At 44.2% G+C, this 26,009-nt stretch overlaps 1 protein-coding gene across 1 annotated transcript in view; it reads right to left on the bottom strand.

The window, feature by feature from the left end:
* The window catches only part of LONRF2 (LON peptidase N-terminal domain and ring finger 2), a 33,915-nt gene extending 9,925 nt beyond the window's left edge, over positions 1–23,990 (bottom strand). Inside the window, exons 1-8 of the mRNA XM_053971061.1 lie at positions 23,231–23,990; positions 9,383–9,501; positions 6,122–6,244; positions 5,035–5,196; positions 4,340–4,565; positions 2,283–2,379; positions 1,806–1,920; positions 471–592 (exon numbers count right to left, since the gene is read on the bottom strand). Coding sequence (XP_053827036.1) covers positions 471–592; positions 1,806–1,920; positions 2,283–2,379; positions 4,340–4,565; positions 5,035–5,196; positions 6,122–6,244; positions 9,383–9,501; positions 23,231–23,990 — 1,724 coding nt within the window. The remainder of the gene's footprint in view (positions 1–470; positions 593–1,805; positions 1,921–2,282; positions 2,380–4,339; positions 4,566–5,034; positions 5,197–6,121; positions 6,245–9,382; positions 9,502–23,230) is intronic.
* Between the last annotated feature and the right edge of the window lie 2,019 nt (positions 23,991–26,009).

Genomic DNA, 26,009 nt, shown 5'->3' with positions numbered 1-26,009 from the left:
AGAATCCCCAAACTCAGTAAAACCCCTTTGATTTCAAAGCCATTAATCCACTTCATTTTTTTCAGGATTAACTGCATGTTTTGTTTTACTTTTTAGCTGAGTTACAGCACAACATTCACAAGTCACTGACAAAACTGGATCCTTGAACTTTTCCTGACCTGAAGTATAACCCATTGATAATTTGAATTCTACTCCCAGAAAACCCCCACTGTAACTTCTAAAGCTATTACGTTGTTTCATAGGAAATGCAATTATCTTTATTTTAAGAATATTGTTTTGCCTCTCCACCATCCAAACACATTGTTAAATTGTTTATCTGCAACATACACATCAAAAATACAAAACATCTGGCAGGTTCATTTACAAATTCATTCCTTTGGTGCATTTTCATAAGCAAATTAATCTTCTTCAGTAATTTAGACTGAAAATACATTTTTGTAACAGCTGTCAGTACTATAAAGAGAGCCTACTTTGACAATTCCTTCATTTCTTCCTCATAAACTTTCTTCCTTTCAGATAATTCCTCTGGCAAGTAACGGACTATGAGCTCTTCTGTAAGGACGGTCTTCTTGTAAGTTCTGCTTGCCAGAAACTACAAGGAAGAGTCAACTGGTAACAAGAAAAGAAGTAACATCTCTTCCTCCCAGCCCATTCTTCCCCGAGGTCGAAATGCACATTAGTTAGGACTGTACCAATTCCTTACCCTTTTCAGTCTCCGGGCACTAAAACTTCCACTTCAGCCTATGTGGTTCACCCCACTGACCTTTTAACCCCATTCCCTTTGTTGGCAAAGTTGTACTACCAGGAAGAAAAGGCAGTCCATCCTCTCTTTTGCAAAGATACATGTATCTTCTTCATCTACAGCTGTCAGCTTACTGGCAAGAAGCACTAGGTATGGGATACCTTGTGTCTGCTGCTGACAAGTGTAGACCAAGGAGCAACCATTCCTCATATACCACAGTTTCCACACAAACTGGAAATTTGGAATGAACATGGCTATGGCTAGGGGTCCCCAGGCATGAGCCTGATGTGATACTGGAAGCCTCCATTTTTTTTAAGAACCAGTGAAACCACCTGTATTCCCAATGAATACCAAATATATCCTTGGGTAAATGAGGTCTGTGCACAGCTTAATTTTGTCAGTACTGTCTTGTTCTGCTTTCACAGAATCATAGAAGTTTGGGTTGGAAGCATCCTTTAAATGTCATCTAGTCCAACCCTTTGAGCAGGGACATTTTCAAATGGATCAGACTGCTCAGAGCCCCCCATCCAACATGACCTTTAATGTTTCCAGTGATGGAGAATCTGCCAACTCCCTGGGCAACCTCTTCAATGTTTCATCACCCTCATGGTAAAAAGTTTCTTACTTACATCTAATCTCTTTAAATCAACTCTCTTTCACTTTAAAAGCATTACCCTCTACTAAAATGCCTGTCCCTATCTTTTTAGAAACCCCCTTTGAAATACTGTAAGGCCAAGAGCAGGTCTTCCCAGAGCCTTTTTCTCAACAGGCTGAACAACCACAACACTCATGCTTGCTTCATACGAGAGGTGCTCCAGCCCCAGACCACATTCATGGCCCTTCTCTGGACTTGCTCCCCTGTGCTGGGGACCCCAGAGCTGGATGCAACACTCCAGGTGGGTCTCACCAGAGAGGAGTAGAGGGACAGAATCCCCTCCCCCACCCTGCTGGCCACATGCTTTGGATGCAGCTCACAAGTAGAGCACAGAAAATCTCCACACAGATGTTTTCAGAAGAACACAAGTTTGTGCAGTTTTGTTAACTGGGGCAAGGACATACTTACTTCTGACAGCTTTTCCTTGCAGAGCGGGCAAAGTGGATTATGGTCAAGGCAACGCTCAAGGCATTTGAGGCAAAAGGTGTGTCCACAGGGTGTGGTAACAGGTTCGTAGAACAACCTTAACATGAAAACATGGAACAAAAAAGCTAAGCTGTCAACAGAAACAATTCCCAATGTGTGGAGAGGAGTGACTAGTCCTAGCTCTTTCTTTTTTTTCTGCTTTTTTATAAAGCACAGGTGACAGTGTTATCCAAGGATACAAAAAAGGTTTTCATTTTTACCAGTGGTAAACAATGGAGAACTGCATATGTAATGGAGAAAACCACATCTGTAAAGATTCACCAGATGTAATGTTCAGCAAAAATGAACAGAGTAATGATTTAGACATTCTCTGGCAGGTTTCTCTTCTTACACCAGGATAACTTTTTTCAGAAGCTAGAGAGGCTTTGTTATGTTAATGCCAGGTGAATGAAGTCATACCTCATGCAGAGGGAACACTCAAAGTCTGATGCATCCACCAGAGTTGTTGGTATTTCACTTGAAGTGTCAGTGGTGTTTTCAGGTAAAACATCTCCATCTAAGTAGTCAAGAAGATTATTACAGTAAAGATGTAAGCATTACTGCATTTTCCAATCTTTACAATGTTGACTTTTCCATTAAAAATCTGATTCATGTCTTTTCTTATGTTTTGTTTCTAACAAACATACTTCCCATCTAAGTTTTAGATTTTTTGGCAGATCTTTTGGAGAGCAGAGGATGATGTCTGCGGCCAGAGAATACACTTTAGAGCTGAATACCCATTATTTGCTTCTCCAAAAATTATTGTGTTGTGGGTTTTTCTAGGCTAGTTTTTAAAATATTCTGCTATTGCTTTCCCACCACCACCCCCACATCAGCCAGGCCAGATGTTTTCAAGTACATTAAGTCCAGAATTTAATTTGTTTACACACAGTCAAAATATTTCATCACTGTTTATTATAGATTTCTCAGCAGGGGTAATTTTTCTTACAAATATAAAAAGGCTTACATTTTTCTAGACTAGGCTGTTGTAGAAATCCCAAATTTCAGACAGCTTAAAAGTTAAAAGGACTACTGGAGCTGCATTAGCTAACACAGCTTTACTAGCTCAACAAACTACAAAGAGAGAGGCTTTCACTTCACTTAAAATTCTACCCAGATTGATTTTTGGGGGGGGGTTATATCTCTGGGTTTAAGGGTATGCACTTCAAACTTCATAGCAGCATTATTTAGGCTCAAAAGCTATGAGCTCCAGCTTCTGTTGATATTTACACAAGCAAACTCTGCAACTTCTTTTACAATTTGCATCTTTGTGATGAGTTGCAACAGAGGCGTGACTGCTGCCTCCACATGTTTTTTATTAACCAAATTCTTGATCATTTAAAAGCTCTACTTTTTAAGTTGAGTTAAAATACTAGGATGCTTTGTTAAAGAGTAACTTATGCTCAGCATCTGGTTTATCTCCAGCACAGACAGGATAAGGTGGTGTGTGGCCTATAAAGAAAAAGAGTGCTATCTTTAACCTATATCTCACATGTTAGCATTTAGTAATTGCAAGAACCTGGCTGAGTTAATTCTGCAAATAGTAACATGGCACTGGGACCTAGAACACACCAGAAATTAGTGCTTATGGGTAAAACATGATCTGTGGCCTTGCCTGTGAAGATACAAGTGGGTCACATTTCACAATCTATTTACTCAGTCTGCAGTTCACAAGCAAGTAGAGGGTTTTTTCCTCCACAGCAAGGTGATCAAAAACTGGCCATATTATTGATCTTTTGCAGAGGTCAAAGACAGACAGCTGTACTTGAAGACTTGCAACATTTTCAGGCACAAGTCAAACTCGTCAAGGTGTGGGTTGTTTTTTTTTCTTGAAGGGAAAAAATTCACATCAGCACAGCAACATTTTCAAAGTCTATGTTAATCAATTATTACACTACTCTGTAAAGTATTGCCTTCAGCAGTTTTAGCCCTGAGTACTAAAGCCACTCTGGAGGTCTTTGTTAGAAGCTTGAGAAGCACACAAATTGTAAGCACAACTATCAAGTAACAGAAAACTGGGGGGTGGGGGCTTATTACCCTTTAAAAGGCTTCTTTGTTTGCTCAGAAAATTTCATGTAAAGTTGCATGTGACCGTTTCTAATGCCAGTTAAAGATTAGTGTCCAGGCTTACTCCGCCTTTCAATCATATAGAAAGACAATGAAGTCCAGCTATAGCTGAGACCTAGAAAATGGAAATGGCACTACCAACAGGAAGAGTAAACTGTGAGTGCATTACACACACTACATTGGAAATGGTCCATTTGAGAAAGAAAAAAGTTTTCAGTCAGTGAACTTAAACTGCTCTGGAATAAGGTGAATAGGTTGTTAGAGCAGAAAAAGACACACCAGAGAACAAATTATTATCCCAATTCCTGTAGGGAATGTTTTATTGACCCCTATAAAAAGAGAAGAGTAAAAAAGTTTACAGTTTTGCAGTATGTGCAAGAGAAATCACTTTTCTAAGCCACAACACTAACCTTTTTTAAGAATCTTATTGGGGACATCCAAACTCTGCAAATCCCTCATATCACTGGACAGCTTTCTTTTTAAGCCAACCCCAGGTAAACTGGAGAGAATAGCTCCCAAAGACTTCTTGTTGTCATCAAAGTAGAGGTCCAGAACATGATGGGAAATAGAAGAATCAGTGCTTCTGAATACATCAGATTCTTGGGACGGGGTTTTTGTTAACCTGAACATAGTATCCTAAAAGAATAAGAACAGTTATATACAGCATGAGACAATTTTGGTTTGCTTTTATCTATTAGTTTTATCAGCAATAGATCAATGTTCCCACAAGGAGCCTAGCAATAGAGAAAGGTCTGTATCAAAGGTCACTTCCCAATTGCATGAAGTAGGGCCATGTCTGTGCCTACAGCTCCTGTCTCTAGAAATTATGCTCCTGTCAGACTAAGATCTTCAGTAGAAAAAAACACAAACACAACTGACCCCCACATGAAGGCATCACATTTTTTTCTGAAGAAAAAGGTGCACTCTATTTTTCTGAAGAAGTACAAACCAATAAGAGATCCAACAGCAATGAAGAGAACAGGCTGACCATAAAAGTAAGGCTTACCACCAAGACTACTCAGTTGCAGACAAAGACAATGTCACACAGACCGGAAAGATCCATATACTATTTTTGCTATTTTTATGTTGAACATTTTTGCTTTACCTTTGAGGACCCAGCAACAGAGTTATCTTCCACAGCTGACTGTGTGTTTATGCTACTCAGAAATGCAGGTTTCAATCTTGTATGGGATGTTCGACTAGAGAAAGGTGCTGTTAGACTATCATGCACATTTTCAAAGGCTGGGAAAAACATCTCACACATTATCTAGTCAATTAGAGAGAAAAAAAAAAAAAGAAAAGGTAGTAATTACAGCATAGATATTTATGTTTATGTGAACACAGATGCACAAATTTCACAGTTTCTAGAAGCCAAGAAGCTTGCAACATCCAAGACATCCTGCATTCCCCAATGCCCATGGGAAACCTGAATGGCAGCGCCCACCACAACCACAATCACATTCCAGGGTGCTCTTTGGGTGCCCATCTCCCTTACCAAAGGATTCTGCTCCCCAGGAGCATCCAGGGCAGCAGTTTGTTGCATCTTTCTCCTGATTCTACCCATCTCCATTTTGACCCTGCCTCCAGAAGTCTTCAGACCATGCTTTCCCATCAAAACCATTTAACAGAGATGTGTTTAAACATTCCTTGTGTTCTTCATCTATCTCCTCCATCCTCAAGCAGATTTAAACCCTAGCTTAAAGCCTGCTCCTCTTCTCACCAGTCCACATCAAGCATCTTGCCAAATCCTCATCTTATTTTTATAAAAAGCTGCCTGTATGGATGGTCACAGAGAACCTGACAATGGGCTGTTAGCACTTAATGTGTCTAACTTCCCATAAGGAACAAAATGCTACAAAGACTGCAGGATTTTTCCAGCACAGGGCAGTACACAGCTTCCTCTCCTCAATCCTCTGCCACTTCCCACATAAAAGTCAATTTTGATGGATACTAAAATTAGCAGCCTCAAGCCTACGCAGTGGAATTCACAAATATATAATCCCTCTGGCTGAGGCATCAACCAAAACCAAGAGGTGCCTCACAAAGCATAATGCTAAAAGGATTTATTGGAGAATCTCCTGAATCAAACTATCCTCTGGGTGTTTATTATCACCTGAAATACCATGAATTTTACTTGGTTGTGGGATTAAAAGCAGCACAATGGCCAAATAGCCAGTAAATACATTTTATACCTTTTGGGCTTCTTTCTTCATTGAGCTCCATTCAGGATTTAAGGCAACACAATAAAGAAACTCCTTCAATGCTTCCTCAGTCCTTTCCAATCCAGAAAGAGCTTTTGCTTTCACATAATGGCCCTGTTCACACAAAGGAAACGTACAAATCTAGAGATCATTTCTGAAGTGGCAGAAATACACCTGAAAACAAACCTGAAAGTCCAAATCATTCTGTAGGTGAAGAACAAGAGGTAACAACCTCTTTGATATGTGTGACTGGAAGAAATTCAGTCCCTTCTGGTGAAATAAGATTCCCCGGGAACCCTCTGCTGCACCATCCCTTGCCAAAGGCATTTCTCATTTCTTGAGAGAAGAACTGGGAATAAGGAAGGGTGTTTTTCCCCCCAGGGACAAAGTCTACTATACATCTCACTGTGCTTGGATACACCAGAAAACAGTTTCACATACCAGGACAAACTTAAAAAGTAAGACATCTGCGCAGAAAAGGCAGTGGCACAGGGCTGCCTGGAACTGGTAGCTGAGAGAGCTCATGATAGTCACTTCTCCTGGATGTCTTACTAGGACAGAGATAATTTTTTACCTGTTTTATTTGGCCCAAAAACATAATGAATTTAGGGCAATGTACCAATGCTTAACCTGAAGCATTTTAGCCCACCCTACCTCTCCCATGTTCTGGAGTAACACATCCATGGCCAACAGCTACGGTAGCCAGCTTTGGAATAAATCCTACTTTACTTTACTTGTTATTAGTAGCAGAAGTGGAATGCTTCACCTCTGAACTTACCTGCAGATATCGAACTACAGTTCTAATCTACTATGGAAATTACTTCCTTTACAATGAAAAGAAACTACATGTGCATTTAAGCTTTTCCATCTTGCTATTAGACAGAAGTGTGCTCTGCAAGTCCACCCCTGACCCATGTGAACATCTCTAGGCTGTACTGAAAGTACAGCTTCATTCATCTAAGAGACTGGCTAGATAAGCAGATCCACTTTTCTTGCTTCATAATAACATTGAAGGGTCCACTATCACATAATCTTCCTGAGCAAGTAACTCCCTCATTCTTTCAATACTGCTGTCCAAGCTGAGACCTGTTAAGATCTTTACCATTCCACTGGAATTGGAAGAAGGAGGCTTATTCCAAAAGCAAGTAGCAAGCATAAGCCAGGTTAATTAACACAATTATAATTTGGTGACCTGTATAAGAAGTCTCAGTACACACTGATTCTCTCCAGGCACTGATTCTTCCTCAGTGCAGTAAGAAGAGAGACACAGTGAGGCCTGACCCTGACCTTCTTACCTGGATGCTTGCACAGCCTCCATAACCTTTTACATGCCTGCCATCACTGTCAGCATTACTGCACTGCACTGGGGAGCCTACAAGCTTGTTTGGACTTGTCCTTCGAGGCCATAAGAGCAATGTCCTTATCTGACCTGCAAGGAAGGACTGAGTTGGGCTGCCCACAGACAAAGATCCAACACCAGATGTTAGGCCCAGGGACTAGAGGCCCCTTTACTTCAGAGACTATTGCTGCCACCTTCCCTTTCCTGAAGGGGAGATCCAAGCAGGACAGAGGGCACCTCTGTCTACCCTCTATATAAAAACACAACTGGAAACTTCTCCCTGACTTACGGAGTCCCAGTTTTCATAGCAACTGAAAAGAAACCAACTTATCTATAGCTCCAATGACTACAGCATATCAAGGAGTTTCACCAGTTACTCAGCAAGCCTACATCTGTTATCAATAAGCCAAAAGATACCGGTAGGTGAACACTTGCATCCTAGGAGCAACTCCCAGAATGAAGTTAAATTTTATGTTGGGTTTATTTTTTTTAACTACACAGCAAATGTTTGAGCTGGATGAGATGCTGCAATACACAAAACAAAGCAGATGCCCAGAACCCCTGAGAACATAGATTCTGGGTCAGCACAGCTTATGTCAATGTCCTCACAAACATGAAAGCACAACTGAAGTACGTCTGAGACACTGCTGGTTATGCCATGATGAGAAATTTCATTTTCAATTAACATTCTTCAGAGATGTGATTAATGAAACCTTTATCCGCCTATGACTGACACGCATCACATTTCCATGGATTCAGGCAAACAGAACACACTTCAAGAAAATATCTGAATGTGCATTATTATTTTTTCTCCCTCTGCATAGAAACCCAGCCAGCATCACCCAAGATGGGATTTCTGACTTGATGAGAAGATAGAGAAGCAAACTGGATGCAGAGGAAGATTATGAACTGCCTTCCAAACATGAAAGGTTTTAATGGGTGGCAGCACAGATAGCCTTCAGAGAAAATTAACTAACTTGCCAGAGACTCGTTGTTTCAGACAGCACCTCTCTGCCTGCCCTGCATCACACCTGACTGGGAATGGAGCACTAGATTCATGGCCCTGCTTGCTGAGGCAGGAGGCTGAGGCATTTATGCAACACCTTCTTAGTCTCCATAGGAAGACAATGTCTGCCTAAAATTCTTCCCCAATTCCCCATGTGTAGCTCTCCCTAGTATGAAGCCAGAGGCTTTATCTGCTCAAACCTGTGCTGCAGTTTTGCTGCTGATAGGAGAGAGACTGACTGCAGGTGTAATCCTAGGTGGGGTCAACTGTTGGACACTCAGTCCAGCCTCAGGCAACCAGTAATAATGATGGGCACCACGTGCTTCTTCCATTTCTCTCTCCTAACATCATTTCTGATACTTGCTTCAAACTGCCCACTGCTCCTTGTGGCACATGCTTTGGTTATGAAAAAAATCCTAACCCCTCTATGAAACACCATGACACAGGTAGACAGCACAGATATGAAATCTTAGAATAAAAGAGGGAAAAAAAATAATCCTGAAATACAGTCTGGGTAGCTTCTCAGAAAAACACACTGGCCAGCAGGCTGTCAAAGCCACACACTTCCTGGGAAAACATCATCCCACAAGGACCTGCAGGGCCATCCCGGGCTGCCAGAGCCTTATGGACTGATTCTGCTGCCAAGCTGCAGCACAAGCTGTAACAGGTAAAAGGCATCAGCATGAACAAAACCACACACCAGCTGCCCACTACCAAAGTCCCACCAGCTGGAAAGATTCTGAGGACCTTCCAGACTTATTCTTTAAAGAACTTAAGACATTTTTGGCCCTGTTAATGCCACAATGTTCTTCCAACAACACTCCCAGCAGCACTGTCCCCAGCAGAGAGAGAAGCCCTGAGGAGAAGGAGTTTTCATTTTGGTCTTTACAAAAGGCGAGCACCGTACCGCGGGCCAGTGGGGTTTGTTCCGGCACAGGATGTCTGCGTCGTGAAGAGCTTGCTGGTAGTTCTTCATCAGCGTACAGAGCTCCGCCCGCTGTGCTATTAACGAACACTTGCAAGGAGCTGGAAAACAAAAACAGTTGCAAGAAACTTCATTAAAAGAAGAACCAGGACATGTTAAATACTATAACCTCATATCCAACCACCATAACCAAAAAAACCACTACTTTCCACCCACTGCATTTATACTCTCCTGTAATGGAAAAAAGGCAATTCCTTCATTCTTTCCTGCTTAAAATGAATATTCTACTCACTCTGAAGCAATCTCTGTGTTTTATATAGCAGGACATACTTCATATCCACAAACAGGATGCCACTGCTCTTTTCCCCATCTTGCTTACAGGGTACTTCAGAATGCAAAAAGAAAAAAGTTGCAAGTGTTTCTACCCTCAGTATGGAGAAAGAAATCACCAGCACAGGACTTCAGGTAAAACGTTCCCAGAAGCCATTAAATAACAAAAATGAATGCAGCATTTACACTTCATATCCGCTTGCCTTCCCCAGGGCAAGCAAACCTCTCATGATCACACACCTTGCCTCCAAAAATTCATGAATCATTCAGTTCACATGGATTATAAAGTTCCCAAGCATTATTAATCTGTCCTTTCTTAAGGTCTCTAGAACACATTTTAATTTCACAGAACCACAGAAACACTGGCTGGTCCATGTTCAGCCTGTCCACCAGGACCTCCAGCTCTTTTTTTGCAGATCTGCTGTCTAGTCCAGCCCATCCTATTGCAGAGTTACTGTGTCCCAGGTGTACTTCCTTCACAGAAGTAGGCAACACTGGTCAGCCCATGCTCCAGGTTGTTGGTTTGAATGGCAGCCCTGCCTTGCAACACATGAATTGCTTCTTCCTTTCCCAGTTTGGTGTTGCTGACAGTGTGCTCTTGCCTGTGATGGAAGCTGTTAGTAAGGTGCTGAACTGTGTCAACCCCATTACCAATGCCTGGACAACGACACTGGCAGCCATCCACCCAGCAGCTCTCAAGCCACTAGCAACCTCTTCATGCCCATGGTCCAGTCAATTCTCCACCTCCCTGCCACAACGACCCCAGCTTGGCAAGGACACTGCAGCAGGCAGTGTCCCTGCAAAATACGCACTAAGTCACAAATGCTCTGCTTTTGTTCACTAGAACAGATATGTCATCATAGGTGACGAGATTTTTGAGAGATTTACTCTTGGTCACTGTTGACCATCATGTACTGGGAGAGGCCTCTGGAAGACTGGAAGGGGGCTGCTGGCAGCTAAGTGCAGTAATCCTTTCCCAAACGTGAGCTGGTTAAAACTGTCAGAACAGGTAAGAAACTTTACAAAGGCTCCAAGGTGTGCTGAGAGACAGTATCACGTTTCCGTAAATTTTAAACTTCACATCCAAACTAGCTCACATCTAAACTTTTCCAAGAAATGTCACCTTATGTGTGTTCACACACAGGGCTCCTGTCTCCATACTTCTCCTGCTCTCTTCAGCCTGCTTTGGCTTCAGTGTTTGGATCTCACTTCAGCACCAGCATCCTAAACACACCCTTAGTAAGAACACATTGCCCATACGCAGCCCAGGTACAAACACATATGCATGGACACAGACAGAGCAAGCACAACTGCTGCAGTTGCCATCACTCTTTAAGTTCAAGGACCTACAAGGAGGGATGGTCCAACATCACATCCCCCTCCCACCTCCTCCCCTCTCTTGGGCTGACGCTACTGCTTGTGCAGCAAACCAGGCTCGCATGGTTGCACCAAGAACCAGAGCAAAGAATCAATTGACTGGAAGTTAATTCAACAGCAACAAATAAATAGAAAGGTTTAAGAGGATCGGTTTCCCCTCAACGAGTTCACTGTACAGCCACACAAACTTGAGTGCCAGGACACCGGATGAGAAGGAAAGAAGCAGCAAGGAGCGCTGCCTTTTTTGGCTCTAGTGTGGACTGATGCCAGATATACTAACTGCAGCATGACATACCAGGGCTTCTCCAACTGGTCTCAGACAGTGACAGCTAGAGACTACACTTCAAAAGCGTAGCGAGTGTAGTGCAAAAGCTCAGGAGGTAGGTTCTGTGCTGGGTTTTGCTTGTGTGGTTTTACCATGATTTGTTGTGGGTTTTTTTTTTTAACTACTACACATGCAGACTGCTGCATTCAGCAATCCACATTTCCACCCGATAGTTTTTAAAAAGACTGCAAGTTAAATGAAATTGAAAAGCAATTAACCTAAGATCTTCAAGTAAGTTTTTTGTTTCTTTTAGCAAATACTCAAATATGAAATTATTTAGCTGCATTTGAACAGTAAGGAATTCATACTGTATTTCCATCTTTGTAACTGCTCTAGGGTGCCCAGTTGCAGGGTATGCTGAGGTGGGTGGAAGCAGCAAGCAGAGTTAGGCACCTCCTCTGGAAAGCAGGGTGCAGGGTGGGGTATTTCTGGCACCATAGGGAAAGGAAGCAGTGTGAGATTAGGGACAAAGCAAGTCATACTGATGTTTTCCAGCACTCTTTCAAAACAGTTCACACACCCAAAAGACTCAGAGAGAGAACAGGTTCATCAGCTCTTCTTCAGGAACTTATCTTCACTGCAAAAGTTTTAAGCAAAAAAAAAGCCATTGCAAAGCACAACAGTGTGGCAGTGGGTGCAGATCCTCCTGAAGCACAGTCCAAAGTGTCTCACAATATGAAAGGAAAATAAACCAACCTGGAGGCAAGCCAGAAAAAGTTACGTGTATTCAGGGCTAGCACCTCTCATTCACTGAGACTCAGTCAGAAAGCATAAGGTGTGGCCCATCTTAATGAGTAACTGGCAAGGAATGTTTAGTTAACTGAGAGAAAGGATAAAAAACCCAACAAACCAAACAACTTTGCTAAAGACAACAGTATTTATGAGGCCACAGTACAACAGGTCTTCTATAGGGAGATGAAGCATCTGGACTAGATGCCATAGCTAGAGTGGTGCCTAGCCACCTCCATTCAGGCTCACCTCACTCACAGCACAAAAAATGCAGCCTGAAATCTTGCTGGTTCTAAACCCAACTCATGCATCCCTAATTCCCAGCCTCCTGCTATCAGCACGACTGTCCCAGGAGGGTCTGCATCTCATCAGGGCAAAGCTAGGTGGACTGAAACCTCATTCTTTGTCAGCGGAACTGAGCTATCAGCTGTCTGACTCCAACTCAAGGTTCACGTGGGAAGTGGGATCAAAAAGTGTATACCCACCAACAGCCTAAATAACTACAGGATTTCTTGAGAGCACCATGATATTGAGTTGTTCCATGCCACAGCAAATGCTGTGGTGAAAATAATTAGTCACAGAAGGTAGAAGAAGAGGGCTTGAGGATATACAGAATTTGTGAACGCTGCTGGATGCCAGTATACAAGTATGCCAGTGTTCAAGGCCAGGGCTGGCAATGCCTTGAGCAACTCAATCCAGTCATCTAGTGGAAAGTGTCCCAGCCCATGGGACTAGATGATCTTTAAGGTCCCTTCCAACTCCTAACATTTTGATTCAACACTATAACTGTCAAGTTTATTTTTTTCAATTAAAAAAACAAACAAAAAACCCAAACAAAAACAAAACAAAAACAAGCAAAAAACACAAACAAAACAAACCCAAAGAAACAACCCTAAAAGAAAAAGCTGTACAATAGTCAAAAGTTTGTTTTAAAATAATGCACCCTATCTCTTTTTTGGAGATAAAAAGCAGATAAAAAGAAGGTTTATTTTATGAAATGACTTATTATTTCAGGCCATATTAAAAAAGAAAAGCATAAAAAAATTTTACTGTTTCCACAATACCAGCAGGTGGCATTTTGTGAATCCATCCCCTCCTGGGAATCTACAGCTGCACAGCAAAATTTATGTCCTTGTCAGCATCAGGGATGCAGTACTGAGGCTCTCAGGATCTGCGGTTCTGGGCAGCTCAAACACAGGGAACTTCCTCCAAGACACAAGTCCTGGAAGTCTTCCCAAGCATCTCCCTTCCCCCCAGCCATAATCCCACTGTACCAGACAAAACCCTGGCCCATACAGGGCCCAAAGCAGAGGTATGTTTGGGTCTTTGCCTCCTGGACCTTCCTTTGGACCATTAAATATTGCCTATGCTGAGCATGGTTGTCAGCTTGGATTTCTTCAAAGTCATTAATTTTCCTCTCACACCACGTCTGTGCTCATCTGCATGTTTGTTATATTATGCTTTTACTTATGCAGAAGCTATCACCCAGAATTACTTTTCTAGATATGCCCAAGAATTCAAGTTTTTTAAAAAACTATTCTGCTGAGTTCAAGAGGCTGGTAGGAGAACAGGGCTCCCCAAAATCTCCTTGTGCCTGGAAGGCAGTTAGAGGAATTATGAGAATTTGCCCAACTGACCATAGGTGATGACAGAAGTTTTATTGCAATAAACTACACTGTGATTTCTTCCAGGAACTCAGAACAGAAAGAACAAGTTTGAAGTTGCTAGAACTTTCTAACTCTCCTTATCTGACAATTCTTCCTAGAAAATTGCATCTTATTCACACCTATTTCAATACTAAGCATATTTCCTGAAGGCATGAGCAGAACTGAAATAGTGTCATCACAAACACTTTTCAGTCTTGTTTGTAAGAGTCAGCCTGCACAGTATTTCAGTAGAAACTTCTCTCACATTTTAAAGAAATTTCCACCTTGGAGAGAGAAAGAAACTTGGCTTGTTATGCTACATTATGCATTTAGTTCTGAACAATTCAGTATTGAAAGCCTTTTAATAAGCTTGAAAAATAATATGAAACATATATTTTCATTTCAGTGAGAAATTAGCAAGTTTTAGTAATTAACTGAATAGCAAATTAGCTTTTCATCTCCAACTTCATGTAAGCATGACAATTCCACACAGAAAAAATGGATGCACAGGGTTGTTTGGTAGGGAAAGAGGGGGTGGCAAAGAGAAAGGTGCAGCTTAGATAAAATAATTAGCAGAATAAAGACATTCAGGACTTTAAACTAAAACTTCATTTCACAGCAAAGATGAAAACTAGGGTCAGCTTCCCAAACCTGATTAAGGGGGACAACGAACATGACCACCTACTTGCAATCAGCAAACCCATGATTTCTAAATCATCAGTCCACCTTAATTGGATTAACAACTGGACTTTAAAAGGTATACATATTTTCTGAATAACATAGCTCTTCCTCCTTGCATTTACATCACTGGCATCTTCCTGAAGTGGAGTAACCAAAGGCCCCAGAGGAAATGTGCAAGAGCTTTTAGTGCACAGAGAATGCAATAAAAGATGGATCTCCCTCCAGAAGTCTACTTGTGCAAACCAGCACCGTTCCACAGCACTTCTGAGGCACGCAATTGTGAACAGGATTCTGCAGGCATTTTCCCTGGGGGACCAAGGGACCAATACTGGCAGACAGCAGTGTACAGCCTTAGGTACCCTTGAAATAGGCTGTAGTGAGGATGAGGAGCACAGGGCACCACCATCCTCCACTTGGAGCCTGTGCCACCAGTTTTTAAGGAAGATGTAATTTTAAGATTGATACTAATTTCTCTTGGGCCCCTGTATTTTGCTGCTCCAAAGTCCAGGCTTAAGAACTCAGCTCTTGCAGTGTGCTGAACAAAATGCTTTAGATTCTCAGCAGTTTTATTTCAGGCTCAGTAAGTCCTCAGTTAGGAAGCTCCATATGTTATTTAAAGCTGGACTGTCATCACTGCTAAGCACAGCTAATCACTGTTCCCATTATTACTCAGGAGAAACACCATAAGGGAAGTTGTATGCTACCCAGAAGAGCTGCTACAGATGATGCAGCTAACTTTGCATCCTTGCTTTTGTGCTGTAGCTCTGGCCTCATGAGGAAGAAACATGCCCATTACATTACATTATTACAAACAAATGTATTACCAATTACATTAACCTACAGTTTAGGTTCCATGTCCACAGCTCCAAAGCAAATGATAACCTTGTTCCCAAATCCATGTCATGAATTGCAGCAGCAGCAAAAGTCCCAAATTCAAGAACGTCCCAGCATGGAGCTAAGCACAATATATGAGATCATTGCTCCCTCCTATGCAAATCCTAATATTTCAACACTCTGCTAGACGCCTGCTACCCTTTCCAGATAATACAGCATGAAACAACACAGTCTCCATGTATTTTCAGTTCCCACTCTACCCTTTGGACATTTAGGCTGCTTCACATGATGTACCCCAAGCTCATCTATGGCCTCTTGCCACCAGTATAATAAAAGCAGTAAGTACACAAATATGAGTCATTTTTCAATGCTTACTAATTCACCCAGCATTTAGTTCAAGGCTGGGAAAGGTTTCCTACCAGACAGAATGGAATTATCCTCGCAAACAGCAGGTACAGAGATCGCCCCAAATCAAGATATCTACTGACTGAGGTATGATATAACAAGCAAGATTAAAAACCAAAACAAAAAAACATCAAGGGGTCAACTCCCCTGCCAGATCTTCAAAGCACCCAAGGAAAAGTTCTGACCTTCCCAAAGGAACAGGGACCTTTGCTAGGTGCAAAATAACCTGACTGCAAGGAGACTCCAAAGACACCATTGTACTTTGCAGACAAGGCATGACCAGCCAAGTAGATCTCCCACAATCAGAGTTTATATAACAAGATCAGTTTACAGCCAGATAATGCAACAAGATATTCTATTATAAAACTACTTTACCAGTGACAACATAGTTGCCTTCTTTGACATGATTACTACATAGGCTACATTTCTAGAAGTTACCCTTCAGGTGTCTGTAAGCTCTTTCTCTAGTTAAAGCTTTTTTCAGAATTTCTGACTTTTGCAATAAAAGGACCCTCTTGTTTCTCTGTTACTACCTCACTTCTGTCCTCAAAAGGAGCATTTGCAAAACTACATTTGCAAAAAAGAAAAGAGTACTGCAATATCCTACTAATTTTAAGATAAGGAAGCACAAGTCAGTTCTATAAGCATCTTCTTTCAAAAGCAAAAGACATTCTGTTACACTTAAAAAAAAGAGTATGCTGTTTGAAGAGACTTCAAAAATTCTTCAGACTTTCTTAAGTAGGTATAGTTCATTCTCAGCAATTACTGAGAATTATTTATAGGAAATTACATCTGGGTTACATACATGAAGGGGGAGGGGAAAATACAGTTCTGTACCATTTAAGATGGGCTAAGTAACATGAGCAAGGTTAATTACTTTTTTAAAAAACACACCAAAAAACCACAGCAAGACTGTCTACTGTACAGCACGATGCCTTCTCCCCTTTGCCACTGATGAATAAGCCTCTTGACCACCCTGGCTCTGGTCTTGCAGCTCGGCAATGCCTCTGCCTTCAGCAGACCCTCTGCAAGCAGGCAAACACTTCCAGAGACCCAGCTACAGGACCGGTGCACTCAACCACAAGCTCTGTACAAAGCAAGAGTAACATGAGCTTCTTCTCCAAATGACTTGACATGTTTTCAGTAGTGACATACATGAAGTATTTACTACTATTTTTCAAGCACTAATTCACAGTAAAGGTGGCGGGGGGCGGGGGGGGGAAGAAGGTGGGGAGTCACTGAGGGGCAGAACTCTGCAAAATATTTTGATTTAAAAATAACTCTGGGATTACTGCAACAGTCTCCAGGTAACCTTGACTCCTACTTCTACACGTTTTTCCGTCCATGTAGAACAGAGCGAAGAGGTTTTGGACACACACTTTAAGCAGATTCCAAGACATGATTTTATAGAGGGATGGGAAAGTTCCTTTTTTAGCACAACTCCTCTAAGCAGCAAGCAACTGCTATTTTTTGTAGCAGGTAATTTCAGAAACACTACCTCTCATTCTTCTCTTAAAGTCACCTTACATTAGGAGGTAAAAAATTAAATATTCTTCTGATAAATTATTAAAATGACTGAACCAGCTGCCGTTGCAGGAGTCATGACAGCTGTCTACCATGGCTTTTTTGTTGTTTTTGCTAAATGGCTGGTACAACATCAAAGACTTACTTCTTTACTACTGCAAACAGGAAAGTGTACCCAAGACCCTGTAAGGAAGGAAGATTTGGCCAACATCTTTTTTTACCACATCAGGAAAAGACAAATGACCTTATCTTTTAATGGCAGCCTTGTAGAAATGGTATACAAAAGAAGAGACCATTAAAGTGTTCTAATACATATAATGCACATACAGGTGAATATGGATGCTCTCTAGCAGTTTTCTTTGAACGAGACTTTGGTGCAAGTGCACCATTAACAAGCGTACAACTTTAGAAAATGGCAGAATTAATAAAATGCATACAATGGCATCAGTCATCTCTACAAAAACTTAAACACAGCTCTCTATAAAGACAGCTCAGTCCCTTTACAGACTGGGACTCTGCTTCTTCTGACCTTGACCTAGGACTAACAGAGAAATCCATCACTAGTCAGGGCTGCAGTAGGAAAGCACCTGAAGGGTGTTCCACCAGTTCTGATCATCCCTTCCCTCCCTTATCTGAAACAACTTAGACACAGAAATTGAAGGAAAATGCCCAAGCAAATTATTTCTGGGGCATGGCAGAACGTTTGCCAACACCTATTTTATGGCTGTAAGCACTCAGTCTAACTCCAAGAATGCTTGGCTTGAAGTTTACCTATGCCATGCTCTCCAGGAAGAAGTGCAACCCCACAATCTGTCATTTACTTAGCAGGAAAATCTACAGCAACTGCTCTTGAATCAACTCACACTGAAGGTCTGTAGTTTCCTATGTCTTTTTTCTACTGCCTCCTGGCCTGCCTCACCCCCTTAATTCAATTCTTACAAAGAGAGAATGTGGTAGGCATCAGATAAATTTCCATTAATTGCTTTACCACAAAAGTAATTAGTGTTGAGTGGCCACAATTAGCTTTCTTTTGGATGAGACCAATTTATGATGATCATCCACTGGGATGAGAGGGGGGGGTTCTCCAAGGTCCGGCCAAGAGAGGCAGATTCTCTTCTTTCCACCAAAGCTCAAGAAAGCTTCTGCATTTTGTTTCTAGCAACACCACAACCACCACCCTCTGGGCCAGAGGCCAGTGAGCAGCTCTCCACTCCTAGAGACTGGAGATGGAGCATCCCCAGCAGCCACACAGCAGCATCCCCCTTGCTTGCCCTGTAGCACTGCTACCTCTAACACTACTTTGGGCTTGGTACAAACTCACCTCCTCTCCTTGGCCTTTCCTACACCATCCTTTATCACTTAAAACAAAGATCCACACAGACATATGAGCAAAGGAGTCTTTTCTTCCTAAGGCTTCAATCTTTCACTGTGTTTTGAGAACTCTATCATACAGCTGAGCTTTATCTCCTATATGCTCATTCTGGAACCCTTGGCAGGGATGAAAAATCCTGGGCAATGTGAGTGGCTGCATGCATTAGCTATCCCCCCCTGCCCCAGGACAAACATACTTCTGCTCAGAAAGAGTCCATCACACTAGAAGTAAACACAACCACTTTGAGTGTTTGCTGAGCTCTTGCAGCCTTCCAGAAACAATGATCTTCTCGGGCCTGATAAACTTTGCAGCAGTGGGTAACTACACACCGAAGCCAACACACCTCATGTAGAAACAAGGTGTCCCAACGCCAGCAACTAGACAGGATATGTGCCACACTCCAGGCTGGGACCTAACTGTACAGCACACAGCAAGCAAAAAAAAACCCACACATCACACCACAGGAGCCAAGGTAGGGTCACCCCTCCACACCCAAAGAAGATCATTTGAGATTAGGGTCAGGTGGGCACAAGGTCACAGCCATTTCCAGCAGAGCCACAGCCCTGAGAGCAGGCTTGAGAGACCACCCAAGACCTGTAACACACATGTTGTCTAATTAATGTGCCCTCATCCCAACAAGAGCATCATCTCTTTTAGAGCTGTGCTTGGGAAAAGCTCTATTCACAATCTTCCCAATGAAGCTACCTGTTGCTTCTGTAACTGAGAACTGCTTTGGAAAAATTAAACAAAAAGAAAAACAAACTAGAACACACTCCCAAAAGCTTCTCAAAATACATTTCTTTGTCACTGAAATCTAGCTTACTTTAACTTCAGGCACAGCTTAAAGAGCTCAGAGCTCTTCAGCTTAAAGAGTCTGTATGCCTGGATATAAGGAAATTACTGTACTCCTCCCAAGTACAGTTCCTGCAGAGAGTATCTCCACCAGCGAGAGAGCAGCAGTTGAAAGAAAAAAGGGTGCAGAAAGCACATACTGCACAAAGAAGCCCCAAACCCAAATAAACAAAGAAAACAACCCCACAAACAAAGCAATCCTGCACACATATATCATATACCTCAGTTTAATTAACCTAGGAGCCCAGACTAAAAGACCAGTTGGAAGAGAAGGGATGTCAGAGAGGAAGCCCAGCTCTGACCCCCACACAAATGAAATTCAGAAAGCTGGGGTAATGGCCATGAGAGCAACATTTGGACAATACTTTTTATTATGATGGCTGAACAGCATAAAGCTTGGCACAAAAAATGATCCATCTGGAAACAAGTGCTTTCTTTCAAGCAGCTTGACATATGCTTGCTTTGAAGCTGTGGTAATTAGATACCTTACAATAATGGAGGATCTATTACAATGTCTATAGCAGAAAAAAAAAAGGTAGTGACTTTGTATAATACAGCAGAGATCACATCTCAAGAGAATGGAAGGATCAAATAGCAAAGCTGATTTTCTTAAAAACTAAAAACCCCACTCAACCACACCTGAATCCATAGCAGACTACAGGAGTGAGCATGGGATCAGCACTGTTGTTGTAGATGTGATAGTTAAGGACAAAAGAAGAATATACTCACTAAGACTATGAGTTTGTAAGACTAACTAGTTCAACTGGAAAAAGTTGACAACTTGAAGGCATGTAGATCTCTTCCCAGGCCTGAAATATGTACCAGACATTCCAGATTGCACCAGAAACGTAATTCAAGAATTGAAGCACCTCAAGAACTAAAGTGTGAATCAGGAGGTCACAATCAGAATGACCAAAGTGATAGGAAAACTTGCTTTAATATTGCATCACACAAAGCTAGTTGTAACAAATAGAGTAGGAAAGTATTCCACAAAAAAACACCAGTAAAAAATCCCACTGAAGTATGCGTACTGCCAAGAAACCTGGAATTTTACCTAACTTTATATCATAATTGTATAATCAATGTGTTCATGTGCCTTCAGTCACTAAAAAGAAATTCTAAAGATACCCAGGCCCTTGACACGCATGTGCAATACACGAGCATTTAGAGGTTGTAAAAAGCACTTATCTTCTCATATATCAGAAGTGTGTTCAGCCAGGAGTAGAAGAAACTGAGGGGACACCACATCACAATTTACAGCTTCCTCACAAGGGGAAGTGGAGGGCCAGGCACAGATCTCTTTTCTCTGGTGACCAGGGATAGGACCTGAGGAAACAGCATGAAGCTGAGTCTGGGGAAGTTTAGGTTGGATTTTAGGAAAAGATTTTTCACCCAGAGGGTGACTGGGCACTAGAACAGGCTCCCCAGGGAAATGGTCATAGCTACAAGCTTGGCAGCTCAGGAAGTTTTTGGACAATGCTCTCAGGCACCTGGTGTGACTCTTAGGGCTGTCCTGTGCATTTAAGTCACCCATATGCTAATATTGAAATATTGAACAATTAGAAAAGAGATGTGGGCTTTTTCTTCCTTATTTACCATGATACTTGGCTGGAAAACAAGAAGGCAACTCCAGCATGCTGCAAAGCAGTACCTGATGAACATGTGGCAAGAATTTAAGAACATGAGGCTCATACATAGTTCGATTTGTGAGGAACAGCACAGCATGCACAAAACATCAAAAAAGATTATGCCCTTCATCAGCAGGAATTTAGATCCACTACAGGGAAGTCACAACACATAAGCCTATGGCTTTTGGATTTCAAAAGCTAGCAAGATACCTTTTATTACTTCTAATTACAATTTTATTAAAAAGAAAAAATTCAAGTTCATTGACAGAGTTCAGAGGACTTTCTGAACAGATTCCCAGGCTGCTTGGGAAATCACTGAAAACAGAAATAAGGACACTGCAAAGGAGTTATCTTGAGACCATGATGCACAACAGCCATGGCTGGAGATTGTACTCCCGGGACAGGAAGGAGAAAGACACATGTTGTGTGACAACACCAGCAGCACACCAGTCTTCCCTCTCCTTTCACCCCCATGCAGATACAGCAGGAAGCAGAGACAACAGTGAGAAACAGTTCTCTGAAAAACTCTTCAAACATTAATTTCATTGATGAGATGCTGTTTTTCCCAGCAGTAGAACTCTGAACCCAAAATATTAGGATACTTCCCTACTGAAGCATCTCACCATACTGAAGCAAACTCACCATATCCACCAGTGACCTACATTAAGCCTCTCCTCCACCTCTGCTTCACCTTCCTTCTTGGGCTCCATCCTGCCCTACTTTAATAGGGATTACTTCAGCTAAACCACATAATAGTTTTATGGAGACACTCAGGACTGAAAACTTGTCACATCTAGCTGGAAAAGTGGAAGAAACAGCAGAAGTAATGGTTTCCACAGCCAGCATCAGCTGTGAAGAGATAGTATGTTATGCTATCCCATCCCAAACTCTTTTATCTCCAATGCCTATCATTAAATCGTAGCAAAAAAATGAAAGTGAGTCAAGGACTGGAATAACGGTGAAATTGTTCTCTCCAAAGCAAAATAAATTTAAAGAAATCAGAGCCATTTATCCCTGCATGTGACAGCTAGGATCAAGGAAGACGATTTTTAGTCAATGCAGGGAAGAAGCTCATTGACAGAGGAGTGGCAGTTTTCCCTACACTTGTCTTTCAAATACATTTACCCGCAGGATTTCGTCAGTGTTTAAAACGACCGAGGCTTTCTCCCCCCTTCCTCCTCGATTAAACCGGACATCCATCACGCTGAGACCGGAGGACCGGCAGATCCCGGGGGATTTGCCGAGATCGCGGCTCTCCCCGGCTCCACGCCTCTCAGACATCCACGGTGTGGTACCACCCCCACCGCTAGCAGGGCAAACAAGCCGGGCGCACGCACGCACACATCCACTACTACAAGACTACAACCGAGCGAACGGGTTCCACCTACTACTCTGCGCAGAACCTGAAAACAAGCTAGTTTTGATAAACTAAGGCTGCCATCGGTTTGGCAGAGGACGAAGGCAGGCATTTTTATTTAAAGCCAAGCTCTTCAGAGAACACCCTGCACATAGAAATCCTACATATGTCAACAAGGAGGCTACGCTCAAAACACTCTTGGTCCACAAGAGTGGACCATCTCTCCAAGGCTAAACGCAGATCATCTTGAGTATTTTGCACAGTGCAAGATAAAGGAAATTTTCTGAGCCTTCACACCTACTGGTATCTCATTAGGTGTTTTCAAAGCTTTTATCTTGCTGAAGGTGCAGCTGCATGTAGCTGAATGAATCTGATCCACATACTCATTTCTTCCACAAAGCCGCGGCGCGGCTCAACACGACCACTACCTCGTATCCTACACTGAATAATGGCTTCCCCATAAATAGGAAAGCGGGTTTTCTAGAAATACTGCATAATGAGTCATCGGCAGCGAACAGCTAAACGCCAAGCACCTTCAGAGCAAGGACAAAAATACCAATGGAACAAAAATAGCCATTCACTGGAGCGGGGGGCGGGCGTAAGGAGACCCGCTGGCAGGATTCCCGCTCGTAGCCTCCCCCAGGCGCCCTCTCCCACCATTCACCGCAAGCCCCCTCCCCGCACGGCTGCGGGGGCCAGCCCGGTGCCGGCGGGCAGCGCTGCCCCCGCCGCGCCCCCTCCTCCTCCTCCTCCCCGCCGGCGCCACTCACCCATCTCTAGGGCCTGGTTGTACTTCTCCAGGGCGGCCGGTAGCTCCTGCCGCTCCCGCAGCGCGTCGCCCTCGGCGCGGAGCCGCCGCGCCCGGCTCTCGGCGCCGAACCACTTGTGCAGCAGGTTGCCCAGGACCACGTTGACCCGCGGGCGGCCCGCGGCCGGCGGCAGCGCGGCGGCGGCAGGGGTCGGCTCGGCGGGGCGGCGCGGGCGGTGGCAGCGGCCGCAGTCGCCGGGCTCGGCGCAGCGGCGGCAGTGGGTGTGCCCGCAGTGCAGGGTCACCGGCTCGCACAGCAGCCGCCGGCACAGCGGGCAGGCGAAGAGCTCGGGCGGGCGGCAGCACGCCGGGTCGCCCAGACCCTCGCCCTCCGCCCCGCCGCTGCCGGCCGCGCCGCTCCCCCAGGGCGGGAGGCGCAGCTCCTTGTCGCGGATGCTGAGGGCGACGCTCTCCGCCAGCTCCCGCAGCTCCTCGGGCCGCAGCCGCGCCAGCCGCGCCGCCGCGCCGTAGGCGTCCAGCGCCTCGGCCATGCGGCCGGCCCTGGCCAGCGCATCGGCGCGACGGAGGCACAGGCCCCGCTCGGGCTGCGGCAGCCCCGCCAGCTCTGAGCCGTAGATCTCGGCCGCCAGCTCGAAGTTGCCGCCGCGGAAGGCCTCCTCCGCCACCTGCAGCATCTCGGCGCAGGGTCCCCCCGCCGCCGCCGCCCTCGCCCCGGCCCCGGCGGCGGGCGGCAGCGCGCAGGGCCCCGGGCCCAGCTCCATGCCCGCGCGGCGCCGCCGGCCCCGGGCCGCCCTACTCCATGCTGGGCCCGCGGCGCTGCCGACTCCGGCTTCTTCCTGGGAGGGGACGGCGACGGAAGGGAGGGTGGGATGGAGAGGGGGCGTGTCACATCTCTGCAGCAGGGGGGCGGCTCCCGGGAGGGGGAAGGGGGAACGGGGAACGACGGGGGGGATGGGGGTGGGGGGAGGAGGAGAGCGGCTCCGGGCTTATGTAAGGGGCGAGTGGCTGGGTAAAACCACCCGAGGCCGACAGACCGCCCGCCCGCCCTCCCCGGGGGCAGCGGTGGCGCGGCGGGAGTTCCTCTTCCCTCCCTCCACCCCTCCCTCCGGCCCGCCCGGCCGCCGCTGCCAGGTGCCGGTGCCGCACGTGCCCGCCCCGCACGTGCCCCTGCGCCGCCGCGCCCGCACGTGCGCCCGGTCCGGCGGCGGCGGCGGCTCCCAGCGGGAGCGGGGTCGGGGGAGCTTCCGCCGTGCGGCTCCTGCCGAGCTCAGCCTCTTCCTTCCCGTATCCTGGTGCCCGGCGTTAACCGCTTCCTCGCCGGGGCTGCCGGACCCTCCTGTCCCATCGCCTCCCGTCCCGCCGTGCGCCTGGACCCCCTGGGTGCCCCCCCCGGCCGCCGGACGCGGCCTCTCTACCAGCAGAACCGCACCGTGTGGGTCGGGGAGCGTTATCGTTTGTTTCTTTTTATTTCTCTGGTCCCCGAGAAAGCAGGTACTTGCTGTCTCTTAAATAAATAAATACACAAATAAAAAAAAATAATAACATTTCCCAAACACCACAACTGTTAGAAAAAAAAAAAAAATCCTTTTCTGTAAGTGGCAGCCTCGCCAGCACAGCTTGGGATCCACGAGTCGTGCTGAGCGCTGGCTTGTGCATCGGCAGCAACAATAAAGATAATGCAGCTGGAAGTTAGTTAATCATGTGTGAGTCAGAGAGGAATCCAACTTGCTCCGCAGGAATAACAGGAGCGGGGAAAAAAAAAAAAAAAAAAGTTAAGCAACGTTTATTTTAGACACAGCTGTAAACAAACTTCTCTGAGAAGCGGAAAGCCTGCCAATCCAATGGGGAGATAACCCACCTCCAGCTGCTTTTTGGGCTGCAGCTGGACAGCAGAGGGTATTTTTGGCTTTGCCTCTCTCCTGTTAGGCCTCCAGCCTCCGGCAAATCAGGAAAATCTCATTCATTAACTATTGTACCAAATAGTCTTTATACTATTAAAGTGTATTGATTTTCTAAATAGTAAGGTATTAACTTTCTTTAGATGTATGTGGTTGATATCATACTGCACAGTCTGGCTTAAGTAAGCATCAGTATTCATGGTGGAGTAAGCATGACCAAAGGACCCCCGCTAACAGCAAGGAACAGGACCTTTGTTCCTCATATCCCCAAAGCCATTCATGACAGATAAAGGATACCAGGGGACTACCAAGCTAGCAAAAGCCATCCTAGCCCCTCCAGCACCTCTGTAAAACCCTCCTCTTACTTTCATCATAGATTAGAAACTGTAGCAAGACTGACTCTGGGATGTCTAGTCAATAAAGAAGCAGGTGGATGATGGCTATAGAAGTATTGTTGGTTTTCAGAACAGTAATATGTTTGCACTAAATTGCTCCAGGACTTTTCCATTTTGCACTGTTCGTGTTTCTAACAGTTGATTCTCTGAGCAACACTCACTGCTCCAAGAATTGTGCCATCCTCCTTGGCTCAAGGTTTCTACTCAGAAGGTGACCCTGGCATCCTGTTAGTATTTCATCATTCCCTTTCTTGACATGTTCACTTGGAATTAAGATGAGATTGTTATGAATGAAGTTCTATATGTCTAATTTAATAAACAACAAAATTGAATTTAGCAACAATTTTAATTGAACAGCAATTTTATATAAATGAATACAATAAAGTATATTAAATATAATCAAGCATATACAAAAAAATTGGCAGTGATTAATTAAGTATGATCAAGGTTCATATAAAGCATAAGCAAAACTGACTGGGGTACGGGG

This window comes from Vidua macroura, chromosome 2 (genome assembly GCF_024509145.1).
Source record: "Vidua macroura isolate BioBank_ID:100142 chromosome 2, ASM2450914v1, whole genome shotgun sequence".
Lineage (NCBI taxonomy): Eukaryota > Metazoa > Chordata > Aves > Passeriformes > Viduidae > Vidua > Vidua macroura.
Note: the sequence above shows the minus strand (reverse complement) of the source record. Positions and strands in the feature narration are given on the sequence as shown.